The following is a 13615-nucleotide window of genomic DNA, read 5'->3' as shown; positions in this document are numbered from 1 at the left end:
AAACAATTATCGGGGAGAGGTTTGTGAGTAGTAGAGGGAATTGATGTCAGAAACTCCCTTAACATTCCTAGGTGAACAAGGCCTGCAATCCTCAGAAATGTATTTATTCACTGAATAGTATTAGAAGGCATTTTCAACAAGCAGAAAGCTCAACTGTTTTGATGTGTGGTTTGAGATATATACTTGGCAAACTGAACAAGTGGAAAGATGAGAAGAAACAGGAGATATATTACATAGAACTTCCCAAATCTACATTTACAAAAATGACAAGGGCCACCTTCCTTGTCAGATCTAAATGCCATTATGGCCACTTCTGTTTAGACTTAACTCCTGCTACATTTGGTACTCAACTCACTGAGTTTGATGCTTGTTTATCATGTCTTTGCAAACACCCAGCCGGATGCGAAGCATAAGGTGACAGTGAAAAGGAACCCAGTCATAACTCCAAGTCCAAATTGCAAACCGATTATAGTCATTTCTTCATCAGCCAGCTGAACATCATGAGGAGCCTGCTGAGGCTGAAAAGGAGTAAGCTGTTGTTCACGCAGACCTTTGTTTCCCTCAAAGCTTGAAGGTGGAAATGTCAGGAACTGGCCTCCTGTAGGGATATCTCCGTGCAATTGATTGTATGCAATGCTGAACTTCGACAGAAAACTGAGCTTTTCCAGTGAGAGAGGTATTTCTCCTGATAAATCATTATAGGATAAGTCCAACACTTCCAAGTTTGTCATGCCTGAGAAACTATCGGGAATGGTTCCTGAGAGATGATTTTCTTGCAGCTTCAGAACGTGGAGTTCTTTCAAATTTCCAAAACCTGGCCATAAGGGTCCTGTGAGCTTATTGTAACTCAAGTCCAAAGTTGGTCGTAAGCCCCAAATACCTTTATACTTGAGTTTTGCACCATCTGCTACGAACAAGAAAAGTGGGAAGCCTAAAGAAAGTCCTTCTGATGATATTTTCATGTTGATCAGGCCCTGTAGCTCTGTCAAGCTCTCAGGTACTTCACCAGTGAAAGAATTGTTCGACAGATCCATGTAAAAGAGATACTTGAACTTATGGAACCAGAAGGGAATAGTTCCATACAATCTATTCCATGACAAATCCAAAAGTTGCAACATCTTGCTGCCACTCAGCCATGTTGGAATGGAACCTGTAAGTTCACAATTAGGAATAGCAAGTGCCCTGAGGTTCCTGAAGTGAAAATTCACATTTCTGGGCATTTGTTCACCGTGAAAGTTAAAACTAAGGAACAGTGAAGTTAAGTTTCTGCAATGTTGTAGAATTGCTAGGGCTGATGATATGTTAACAAGGCTGTTGTTTGAGAGTGAGAGGGATCTTAGGGCTTGGAGATTCTTGAACGCAAAAGGAACTTCACCACCAAGGTTATTACGAGCAAGATTCAGATTGGTCAGTCTCTGGCAAGAGGAAATAACATCAGGCAGCGGACCATGGAAATTATTAGAACCAAGATCGACAGAGATGAGATGAACCATTGCAGAGCAATTGAGATTGATTGGACCATTAAGGGTGTTGTTGTTCAAATTCAGAATTACAATATATGGAGAATTTACCAATGACATGGGCAAATGGCCACTGAAGTTGTTTGAGCTGGCAAAGAAATTCTCAAGCTTAAGCCTCTCAAAAACATCTGGAAGAATTCCAGAAAACTTATTGGAGGAGATATCCAATTCCACAAGGTTGGAAAGTTTACCAATCTCATCATTTAGTGGCCCAGAAACTAAATTATGCTGAAGGTGCAATATACGAAGATTTCGCAGTTGGCAGAGGCTTTTAGGGAGATTTCCTGAGAGGTGATTGTCATTAAGAAAGAGTTGCTGCAGAGAAGAACACCTTCCAAAGTTTGCTGGAACTTCACCAGTGAAATAGTTGTTTCCAAGATTGAGCGTGTGAATATATGATGAGCTCTCACAAAGCGCTGCATCGACAGAACCATTAAAATTGTTCGCTGAAATGTCAACATACCTGATCGAGGATAAATTGCTACCTCCTGGTAATGGACCGACAAGATCATTATTGCTGGAGTCAATGATCTCAAGATTCTGCAGGTGGAGTAATCTGTCTGGAAGGTATCCATGAAGGAAATTCTGAGAGAGGTTCAGTATACTCAGCTGATCCAAACCTGCCAAGGACTCGCTAATTATTCCGTTGAGTCTTTTGCTCCCAAGTTCTAACCTGACTACCCTTTTACTCGAAACAGTGGAATTGTCACAGGTGACTCCTATCCAAGTGCAACAATTTGAGTCTGACGTATTCCAATCAAGCCCATAGTCTATGGATCTGGAGAAGTTAGTTAAGGATCTAAGATCATTTGAATTGCATGAGAAATTCTCAGATCTTGTGAAGGGAGCCTTGAAACTGATTGTCAACAAGATGAAGGTGAAACAAAGGTACGAGTATTGCATTTTTCACCAAGTATCAAAGAAAAGAAACCAGTGAAGTGAAGATATGGTGTCTGAAATGGAAAAGTTTAAGCGTAAGGGCATGATTGTTTTCCTTTTCCTTCTACTCCTTCCATTGCTTTTGCAGTAGGTCTTTACCCTTCCGTGTCATGTAATGCCTGACTTAGAGCCCGGTATTAGAAGTCATCAAGTGAATCACTTCCGGCTTGACTTTTCACACTTCTGTCTTGAGAAAGAAAATTATTTTTGAACGTTCCATTTCATGGCTGCTTCTGTAATTTAGACTTTTCAAGGATAGTTTGTTTACGTTGTAAGAACTGCTGTCCTAATAAAAAGACACAAAGATCAGCTTGAAACGCGTTTTACCTTCCAATGGATGAAGCTGTCCATTCTATCACGGAACTCTTGCATGTGTCCTTTAAGACTGAAACATATAAATATCCAATTTGCCCTTATGCTTAAAAGCACCTTGGAGTGAGATGCAATTATTTCCAGCAGTCTCTGAAACTTCAACAACCTCCTATAATTCCAATCTGAGATTATCCCTCTCTTTCTCCGCTTCTCTAAAAATTCCAATCTGGGATTTGCCCTTTTGTAATGGTCAGTCTCAGCAGTACAAAAAAAGCAAAGTCCAGTTGAGGACATTAGCAGATCTCATGGAACAAACATATCATAATTCGACAATGGTGATGAGCAGTAATGTGTTGCCAAAGATCAAACAGAAAGTAAGAAAAAAAAATTAATAAAAGGATTGATACAGAAGTTTCTGCAACTTTGATTCGCTAAAGAAATACTTGAATGTTTCAATCAGCATTATTATTTTCATAATGCTATACATGTGAAACTAAAAGAGAAATCCAAGATAAAAAAAAATAATTTCTTCTCGAAGTTATAGGCTCAGCTGTTTCTCCAAGTCAGCAAATCATTTCAAAAGGAGCCCCAGCAGTTACTTACAGTGCATAAGAAAATCAGTAGAGGCCTAGAAACTTCCACCAGAAAGTTGCAGTAACTCCCCAGATGATGGCATTAGTAAGGGTCATCACAAAGCCGAGCTTGAACACATCAGGAAGGTCCATATAACCAGCTGTTGCAAAAAGCATTTAAAACACTATCAGATTGCTATGCTAAAGACTCGACGCAGATAATCTAGGACAGAACTACTCCTCAGTGCGATCACAACAGATAGATCTCTGTAATTGAAACCCTAAAAACAGAGCAATTAGAAATGAAAATAAAGTTCATGAAGCGAGATTCAAAGCAGAAATGCTTCACAGCTGCTTGCATAATTTGGGGAGCAGATCCGTACCTCCATAGTATACAGCAGATTGACCGCTGCTATAATGGGTAAGAGCACCGAAAAGATTTGTGTTGTAAGCTAAAGCCAAAGCTGCCATTGTAGCGGGCACCCCAGCTGCCAAATGCATTGCGAGAAATGCAGAGTATAAAGCACCAACATGGCCGATTTGACCAGCAAAGAGGTAATGGATAAAGAAGTAAGATGCCTGAAGAACCCCAAACGCAGCAGGCCAGCTCAAAGAGAGAGATTGGAGATTCTTGGATACACAACTGGACATCCAGGATATAACACCGAGGTTTGTTAATTGGCTCGCCATTCCCACAAGAACTGCAAACCAAGCCAAGGTATCCCAAGCCGATTTTTCACTTAAGCAGTCATCCCAATCAAGAACTCCCAGTAGGAGCAGTATTGATAAGCCAATCATTGCAGCGACTACGCTTGGTATTCCGATAGCATCCCTGCAAAATCTTTAAATTATGAATTCAAAATATGATGTATATTGATATCTTTTATAAATATTTATATGGCAATATATTAAATTAAATGATATTGTTTTTCGAGAAAGGATATATTCGATTGATGTAGATTAACTTGTCAAATTTATAGCCTTGATTACGAGACAATAACAATCCTATAAAAATTAAATCAAAATAAATTATAAAGGTTGATTTCTAATTAACTCAATATTGAAATATAAAGTTGAAAAAAAAAATTAAAAAAAAAACAAAAAAAAATAATACTTGAATCGACCTTGGTTAATTTATCAAACCTACAATTTGAGTCATGAAATTAGAATAATTCCATAAAAAGCAAATAAAACAAATTATAAAGCTTTATTCTCAACAAATCTAATATTAAAGTTATTAAAATAAAAAACACTACATCTATAAGATTAGGATAACTCCACACAAAAAAAATTATATATGAAATTGGGATAATTCCACATAAAAAAAATTAAAAAGAAATTACAAAACTCAATTTTCAAACAACCTAATATTTAAGGATGAAATTAAAAAAATAAAATTAAAATACCGGAAGGTAAAATTTAAAAAAAAACTAAAATAAAAAATAACCTAAAAAATCAACTGAGTCAACCAAGATCAATCCATTAAACTTGTGAACCAGATTATGAGATTGGAAAAATATCATAGAAAAAAAAAATACAAAATCCAGTTAAAAAAATATTCAATTAATAATGGATTTAAAAAAATAAATTAAATGATTAATCTATCAAACCTGTAACTCAAGTCATGAAATCAAAATAATCATATAAAAAATAAGTTGTAAGGAGATTCTGATCTCTCCACATTTTTTTTATCTATTAATTTACGCTGATGGGTCAACTGTAATTCATGCTTTGTGCATGGAGATCATGTTCCAGGTACATTTAAAAAGTTCATAAAATCTGAGGTGTCGTGAGATAAATGACTTACCCAAAGACCCACAAAGAAACTGCAAGAAGCATTGTACCAACCATGGTCCATTCATTTTTTGTGACAGAACCCATAGTCTCCAGTTTCTTTGCAGCCACTGCAGGGGCGTCTGGAGTGTCTTTGGTTTCAGGAGGGTAGAGCTTATACAAGACGAGTGGAGTTACTACAAGAGAAATCAATGCCGGCAAGCTAGCAGCCTTCAACCAAGAAATCCAAGGGTTTGGAATCATCACCCCAAGTTCCCCGGCTAATTTAAAACACAGCAAATTTTGAGCTGCCGCTGTTAGAAAAAGGGAGCTGGAGCTGCCAGCACACTGGACAACATTGCAAGAGAGTGGAGCTTTAGGTAACAGACATGAGAATATATAAAAAAAAAAAAAAAAAAACAGGTATAATTTAAGAACAAGCTATCAGAAACCATTGACATGCCACAGAGGAAAACAAAGCCGTGCTTTTAGTTGATAACATGGAACAGAGATGAAAGGGTTTTGAAAGCTAACAATCCATTCAAAACTGATGCAGGAACAGACTGCCCGTTGCTCCCAGAAACCTAGACTAATGGTAGAGGGAAATTTATTCCTAAATCCACATGTTCATAGCATCCCAGTTCCTAAAACCAATGCTCCTTTATGCGTGGGTCCCTTGCATGGACCACCGCCATCGTGGGTCCCAAAACTTGGATTTCTGCTCCAAGAAAGAGAGGATGCCCTTGCATCATTCACCCCTGTAAAGGAACTGATTGAGCCTGAGACCTCCTGGCTGGCTCTGATACTAACTAATGTAGGAACAAAATATCAGTTGCTCCCAAAAGCCTGGACTGATGGTAGCGAGTGAATTTATTCCTATATCCACATGTTCATGGCATCCCAGTTCAAAAAACCAATGGACCTTTTTTTGCAGCTCACCCCATCATTTGTGCAGCATCCTCATTGTGGGCCCCACCACTAGGATTTCCACCACAAGAAGGAGAGGAAGAGCTCTTATGAACTCTCCAGATAATAATAATCAGGTGAAGAACTGAGGAACCCAGCTAGCATGCATTTCCCTTCACAATTAAGCCTGCACATTCTCTTACGAGATGGCACCTAGACATGACGTAAAGCCTCCTCAGGATGGTGGCAAGACATTTACATCAGCCTAATTAGCAATTCACTACAGATCAACCAAAAAAAGGCACTTTCCCATGGAAACGCAGTTCAACCACCCATTTCTTTCTGACGTATTGATGAATCTTCTAAATTCACAATGAAGAAAAAGAGCTCATCAACAAGCAAAATCCGCAAACAAATTATCATTCTTTTAAGCAACAACGTCTTCAACATTTAATCCCTCCAGTTGAAACAGGAAAATAAACAACCTCACAAACACAAATGACATTACAAATTGCACTGTTCCATCCACAATAGAAAAAGTAACCGCACCTACACGTCCACACAAATTGCAAAACCAACAAGGAATGATACAAAACCAAGATACAAAGTGTAAGAGAAAATAACCTGCATTTGTGACTGGATTAAATAAGAACCGAGCTTCTTCGAAGAGGAATCGCCAGGCTTACTCCCTGCTGACAATGACAATGACTTGATAATAGGCAAGAAAACCCCACCAGCCCTAGCAGTAGTACTAGGCATCGCAGGCGCAATAAGCACCTCACTGAGTATCAAACCATAAGACAATCCTAAGGTACTCTTCCCTAACCACTTAACAAAGTAAGTAGCAATCCTATCACCTAATCCAGTCTTAACAAAACCGCGAGCAAAAAAGAAAGAAATGACAATCAACCAAATAACTTCATTAGTAAAAGCACTAAAAGCAGTCGTAAATGTCAAAGTTCTAGTAACAAGTAAAGTTGTTAAACCCAAAAAAGCCCATGCCGCAACTGGCAAAGGACTTAAAATAAGACCAGCAATGGTAGAAAGGAAAATAGACAACAATTGCCAGGCTTGTGGGGTAATTCCTATTGGTTTAGGCACAGCAAACCTTACAATCAAGCCTATAGAGACAGATATCAAAAGGGGTATCAATTTTGCTCCTTTTTGAGCTGGGGTTGGTTTTTCTGACGAGTCTGATAACGGGTTGTCGCTGGATTTTGTGTCCAACGCGAGAATTCTAAAATTCGAATAGAAGGTTTTGTTTTTAGTGTGAAGTGCAGAGAAAAGGAGAGGTTTTTGAGTGGATGATCTGATGGTGGAGAGTGAGAGAATGGATGGTGAGGATTTGGTAATGGAGAGAGGTTTTGGTAATCTGTGGAGTAGGGAAATGCGGGTGTAGAGAGAGGTGGAGAAGGTGGTGGTTGTTGTTGTGGTGGTGGAGAGAGAGTGGAGGGCAAAGCTCTCCATTTTCACTCTGTTCCTTCGTTTTCTATGTAACAGAGATTGGGAGGGAGAGATATACAGGGGGAGGGAGAGGGAGCGGAAACTACAAAGAGAGTTTTTTGTGTTTGACGTGTGAGGAGGGAAATTATCGGAAGCCACAAAGGCAACAAGATATGAGATGTTACTGAGGACCTTTAATTCTTTAAGTTTTTAAGGTCAAACGTTGTTAACTTGTTATTACCTTTTATGTTTTAAAATATTTTAAAAAAATTTTTAAAAAATTATTTTTTATTTTAAATTAATATTTTTTTATTTTTAAATTATTTTCATATGTTAATATAAAAAATTATTGTTAAAAAAATAAAATATATTCTTTTTAATATACTTTTAAATAAAAACTATTTTTAAAAATAACTATAATTATATTACCGAACACATTCTGGATGAGAATGGAGAATCGGACATGTTTTACAAAGGATTCTTGAAGCTATTCATGTCTTACGCATGGTTATAAAACATAACTACTTTGGAACAGTATCTAGGTAGCGGATTGAAAGCGTAAAAAACAGATTAAATCGAAAACATTTAAGATTAAATGTTGTCTGAAATCCAAGAATGTATGTACATCATTAATTTACAAAGGCTTTTTGAAGTTATTCATGTCTTTTATGGCTACTCCATAAAAAAATGAAAAAAAATCCTTGTATTCTAGATTTTAAGTAGGTATTTTTCTTTAATAAGAGTGTAAATTTAAGTAATTATCTCCTCCATAGTTTTCAGGTTTTTAATTTTAATTAGTGTGTGTAAGTTTTTTAAAAGGGTTTTTGGTTTTACTGTATACTATCTAACGGATATTAATTTTATTACTTTTATTATAGCTTTATTTATTATTCATTTTATATTGGAATAGTGATTTTTTTAAAAAAATCAATTTGATCCTTAAATTTTTATTTTGTACAATTAAATTCTTTTAAGCTCAAATTAGCATTTAATTATCTTGAAAGTGCCTAAAAAACAAATATGAGCTCAAGAAATTTTATAGTTTCAGGTTAATTGTGAATTTATTTATTTTTTTTGTGTTTTTTAAGGTCATAAATTGTTTAGCAAGATTTCTACAGTATTTTCTAGATATTTTGGGTTAAAAATTAATAACTATTTAAAATGCAACAAAGGTTGGTTTAAACATAAAGTTATTATCCGTATAACTATTTTTTTCTAAAAAACAAAGCTTCAATAGTAAAGCTAAATTAAGTTTCTTTTTTAGATGGAAAGGTGTATATTTTCTATTATTACTGGATACTATCTCACGGTTATTTTATTGGTTTTATTGTAGTTTTATTTATTGTTAATTCTCTCACAGATTATTTTAGATTAGAATAGTGATTTTAAAAAAAAAATTTGATCTTCAAATTTTTATTTTGTATAATTGAGCTCTTTTGAGTCCAAATCAGTATTTAATTATCTTAAAAGTGCCTAAAAAGCAAAAATAAGCTCAAAAAATTTTATAATTTCATGTTGATTTTGGGTATAAGGTGATTTTTTTTTTTGTGTGTATTTTAAGTTCATGAATTGTTTAACAAGATTTCTAGAATATTTTCTAAATATTTTAGATTAAAAATTAATAACTATTTAGAATGCAATAAAGGTTGGTTTAAACATAGAGTTATTGTTCGTATAACTTTTTTTTTTAAAAAAAAAAAAAAAAGCATCAAAAGTAATGCTAAAGTAAGTAATTGTTTCAGATTGACAGGTCTCTAGTTTTAAGAGTAAACAAGTATCTTTGATACGAGGTCAGTCCCCGTCAAGATCTCTAAAATTGTTTAAGAACTATAATCAAACATTGAAATTGAATATGTATTTAAAATGTAAAATAGATTACATGCATATTGCATATTGTTACAGAGATTGTTGTTTCATTAGAAATAATGGTATGGATGTTTAGAGGTTTATTTAAATTGATAAAAAAAATATAAATATTTAGTTGAATTTAACAAGGATGTTTGATTTTGATAAATATAATATAAAATGAATCTGATTTAAATAAATAGTTTTAATCTGATAATTCCTGTTATGAAGGGATAAACATTAAAATAACATGTCCAAAAAAGAGAAAACAATCCTGTCACGCTATTCAATTACTGAGTCAAAATGAATTACGACTCACTTAACTACAGGTGTTGCGCGTTATTAAGGTTCGGAGTTTTCCTTTACGAAACAAACCTTGACAAAATATAGCGATAACTACAAAGAAAATATATATAATTAATCAAAATAACATTCTTTTTTTAAAAAAATTAAAATAAATTTTAACCAAATTATAGATTAATTGTGTCAACTCTCATATAATTTTATTTAATATTTTATTTAAATTATATATTAAATTGACATATCACCAAATCAATTATTAGACTGTATAAATATAGATATATATGTTTTATTTAAATAAAATAATAACAAAACAACATTAATTTGATAATTAAATAAAAAATAAAAATATAATTATAAAACTTAAAAGGATATAGATGAACTGTTGAGATTGGACAAAAAAAATAACTTGCATGAAAAAAAAAATCCAAATTAATAATTCGACTCAGTTAAAACTCAGCCACCCTGTTGAATTTGTTTTTTTAAGACAAAATTAGTCAAAGTAACATTGTTTGGATTTATATAACTGACATAAACACGTCTTGCATGCCAAAAAGGTCTAAGCATTGTCAAAGGAGGCAGGTGGTGGTCAAAGCAAGCATGTTAATCATGCAAGGCAACTTAAGAGGCTCCGAAATGGCGTGACTTGTGGGCCAGCCACTGACCATCTTTCTGATTAGCCACATTTCATTCAGTGGATGGGGACACAGATCAGTATCAACGTCCAATCACACGGCTCCAGTTTTTATGCCCTTTTCTGGCTCTTTTGCCTTTTCAACGCCTCTCTTCTGGTTTTTGGATCAGTTGTTGAGGGTGAGGGAGGACCTTGCTGCGTCAGAGCTGCTGCTCTGATTGGCCAAATATTAGCAAGTAGGAAGGACTCCTTTATTTCTTTCTCAGAGTTTCCACCTCGGATATTATCCAAACGCCAGAGAGACACGTAACTCTTTGTTTTTTTGGTATATTTTATGAATTTTTGAAAAATTTTACTTTCAATTAATTCTTTTATATTTTAAATAAAAAATACTTTAAAAAAATAAGTATGATGAGGTACACCGTTGCATGTGGTGACCATTTCATCAAATTGCAAGGCACACATTTTCATGTCGTGTTCTTGCTACTACGAGCTATCCTACTGCACAAACATTCTATCGTCTACCTGGCAACCACCTCATAGCATGACCACATAAAAAAAAACAAAAACTATTTTTTTTTTAATCACAACAATAAGATTTTCAAATATTTTCTATATTTTTATTTTTAATTTAAAAATATTAAAATTCATTTTAAAATTATTTGAAAAATAAATTTATTTTATATCATTTTTATCTATTCAATTAAATATGTTTTTATCTTTTTCTACATGTAATCATAGTTTTGAAACCCAATCCCGCCTAGGCAGGTTGATCCGAAACTCGACCGATCTAGAATTGGAATTGAACCGAGTTGAAAAAAAAACAGAAAAAGAAAAAACTCTGTGTGGCCGGACAAAAACCCTGGTTGCAATACGTTGACTTTTATTTTATTTTTTTTACTAAAACAATATAATTTTAATTTTTAAAAAAAATTAATCCGATTAAAATCTAAAATCCAAACCTTTAGCTAGATGAGATCCAAAAACTATGCTTGTTACATTAACCCAACACAATTTTGGATTACTGACATATCTTTGTGTTAAAGAGATTTGTAGCATTGATGCTTTAGAATAATCAAAATATCTATTATAAAAATTTTAAACTATAAAGTACCGTATTTAATCCACCTTGACTGTGAGATTTTTCGAAGTGGACAATTATTAATGTATTTATCACCGTGGAAGTTTCAAATTTGTTTGCTCTTCCAGTTAGAATTTAGTTGTTTATTCCCTTAATAGATGAACATCATCAGTATTGATACAAACCAATATTTATGTGTAATCTACTTCAAAAGTTTTTAATCATTTATTTATTTATTTTGCAATCTTCTTCTTCTTCTTTATTCCTCCTTAAACTAGCTCTTTGATCTATTATCATAGTTGTACTGGTGGCTAGAAATTAAATCTTTGATTAAAGAAAGCTATAGAAATATTTGTTACAGGGTTTATAAAAGACTGTAGACCAACAACTTTTTATTTGGAAGTTTTCTCTTTCTAATATATATATATATATATATATATATATATATATATATATAGAGGAGCTAACCCGCTCATAAAAGCTAGCAGGATTGAGACTAAGAGTATATTTATTTTTGAGATAGTTTTTATTGTTATAATTTAAAAAAATATTGCTAGTTATGGTTGGTTGGAGGATCAAGACTAAGAGTATATTTGTTTTTGAGATAGTTTTGTGGTTATAGTTTAAAAAAATATTGTTAGTTATGGTTGGTTGGATTTAGATATGTGTTTGGTAAAAATTATGATTTAAGTTTATATATATATATATATATATATATATATATATATATATATATATATATATTTGATGTAAGTATGGTTGCAGTTGCTTTTCAAAGTGTTTTTTACTTGGAAATACATCAAAATAATATAATTTTTTTATTTTAAAAAAAATATTTTTAACATCAGCTCATCAAAATGATATGAAAACACCGAAAATATATCAATTTGAAGTAAAGAAAAAATATAAAAAAATTTTAAATTTTTTCAAAAACGCTTTTGAAACGCAAAACAAATAGAATTTTATGAAACTTGGTTAAAAAATCATATAAAAACTGCTTCACAAATACTGTGTTTCAAACTTAATTTTTTAGTAGGTTCCATAATATAAAAGGCAATTTAGTTTGTTACTAAATAACTTGCTGCATTTGTTTCACCAAAACACACAAAAGCTGGTGAAAAACAAAAGAATTCTAAAAAATTCATGCAAGAAATATAAAACTACAGGAAACACATTTATTAATCAAAAATGAATTTTTGATTTTAGAAACTAGTTTTTTCATTTATCTAATTTTTTAAAGAACTAAAATAATACCAAAAGGTTGTTTTTCAAACTCTCCATAATAATAATAATAATAAAAAGGAGACTTGTTTGATTAATATTCTTTTCTTTTATTACCTTAAATACAAGTCAAACAATACCCTTATTTTCTATTCTAAAACAGTTGTATTTTATAGACTTGTTTTCTTAACATTTTTTAAAACAAATAGTAAAACTATAGATTAAAACCAGAAAATTATTTAACAAAAATAAACACCATTATTTCTAAGATTGTGTTTAGTTGGTGTCCTAGAAAAAATAAACAAATACTCAAAAGAAAAAACATGTTTGTTTGTTGAAATAAAGATAAAGATATAAAATAATTAAAAAAAATTAAAAAATATATACTTTTAAAATAAAAAATACATAGTAACATATTATTTGCATCATAATACTGTCTCTATATGTTATGTCAGACTGTAACAAAACATTATTCAAAAACTTAACTTGAATAAGTAATGCATTCCTACGAGCATCACCCAACTCCCTTTCAATTTGCTAAAATAAATAAATAAATATTTGGGTGGAATATTAGTCAACTTCTTGAATGCGTGACTTAATGTATAGAAAAAACTAATTTAGGTAACACCGTAAATGTGCCAAATACAATCCGTTTGGAAAAACTTGATTTTTTTTTGTTTTAAATTAGTTTTTTAATATTTTAAATTATTTTAACTTCTTGATATTAAAAATAATTTTTTAAAAATAAAAAATATTATTTTAATATATCTTTAAAATATAAATATTTTTAAAAATAATCATTATAACATATCTACATACCAAATCCTATTTATGACTAACAAATAAATATTCCAACGCTCTGCCAAAAAAAAAACAAAAAATGCCAAAAAGGGACAATTCCAAATACCAAATCCCAATTCCCAAAAAAAAAAAAAAAAAAAAACATTAACCCATGACATAATACCATTGGTTGGTGACATGTAAACCACGTCACCTGCGGGTACTCGTGCGCTTACAATTCGCCGTTGCTTCCTTCTTCACGACCTTCTTTTCTTTGTTCTTACTTCTT

General features: G+C 32.6%; 2 protein-coding genes across 2 annotated transcripts; both read right to left on the bottom strand.

Moving 5' to 3' along the window:
* Window positions 1-145: 145 nt before the first annotated feature.
* Window positions 146-2984, bottom strand: LOC118055320 (phytosulfokine receptor 1). Its single transcript, XM_035067184.2, has one exon. It carries the CDS (start codon window positions 2421-2423, stop codon window positions 375-377), a length of 2049 nt encoding a protein of 682 aa, XP_034923075.1. The 5' UTR covers window positions 2424-2984; the 3' UTR covers window positions 146-374.
* Window positions 2985-3136: 152 nt separating this feature from the next.
* On the bottom strand, window positions 3137-7614 carry LOC118055321 (dicarboxylate transporter 2.1, chloroplastic). Its single transcript, XM_035067185.2, has 4 exons — window positions 6647-7614; window positions 5151-5464; window positions 3727-4175; window positions 3137-3504 (listed from the first exon to the last, which is right to left on the bottom strand). Exons 1-4 carry the CDS (start codon window positions 7487-7489, stop codon window positions 3389-3391), a joined length of 1722 nt encoding a protein of 573 aa, XP_034923076.1. The 5' UTR covers window positions 7490-7614; the 3' UTR covers window positions 3137-3388.
* Window positions 7615-13615: the final 6001 nt, after the last annotated feature.

Source organism: Populus alba, chromosome 1 (assembly GCF_005239225.2).
Source record: "Populus alba chromosome 1, ASM523922v2, whole genome shotgun sequence".
In the NCBI taxonomy this organism is placed as follows: domain Eukaryota; kingdom Viridiplantae; phylum Streptophyta; class Magnoliopsida; order Malpighiales; family Salicaceae; genus Populus; species Populus alba.
The sequence above is the reverse complement of the archived record's forward strand: the minus strand, read 5'-3'. Positions and strand labels throughout refer to the sequence as shown.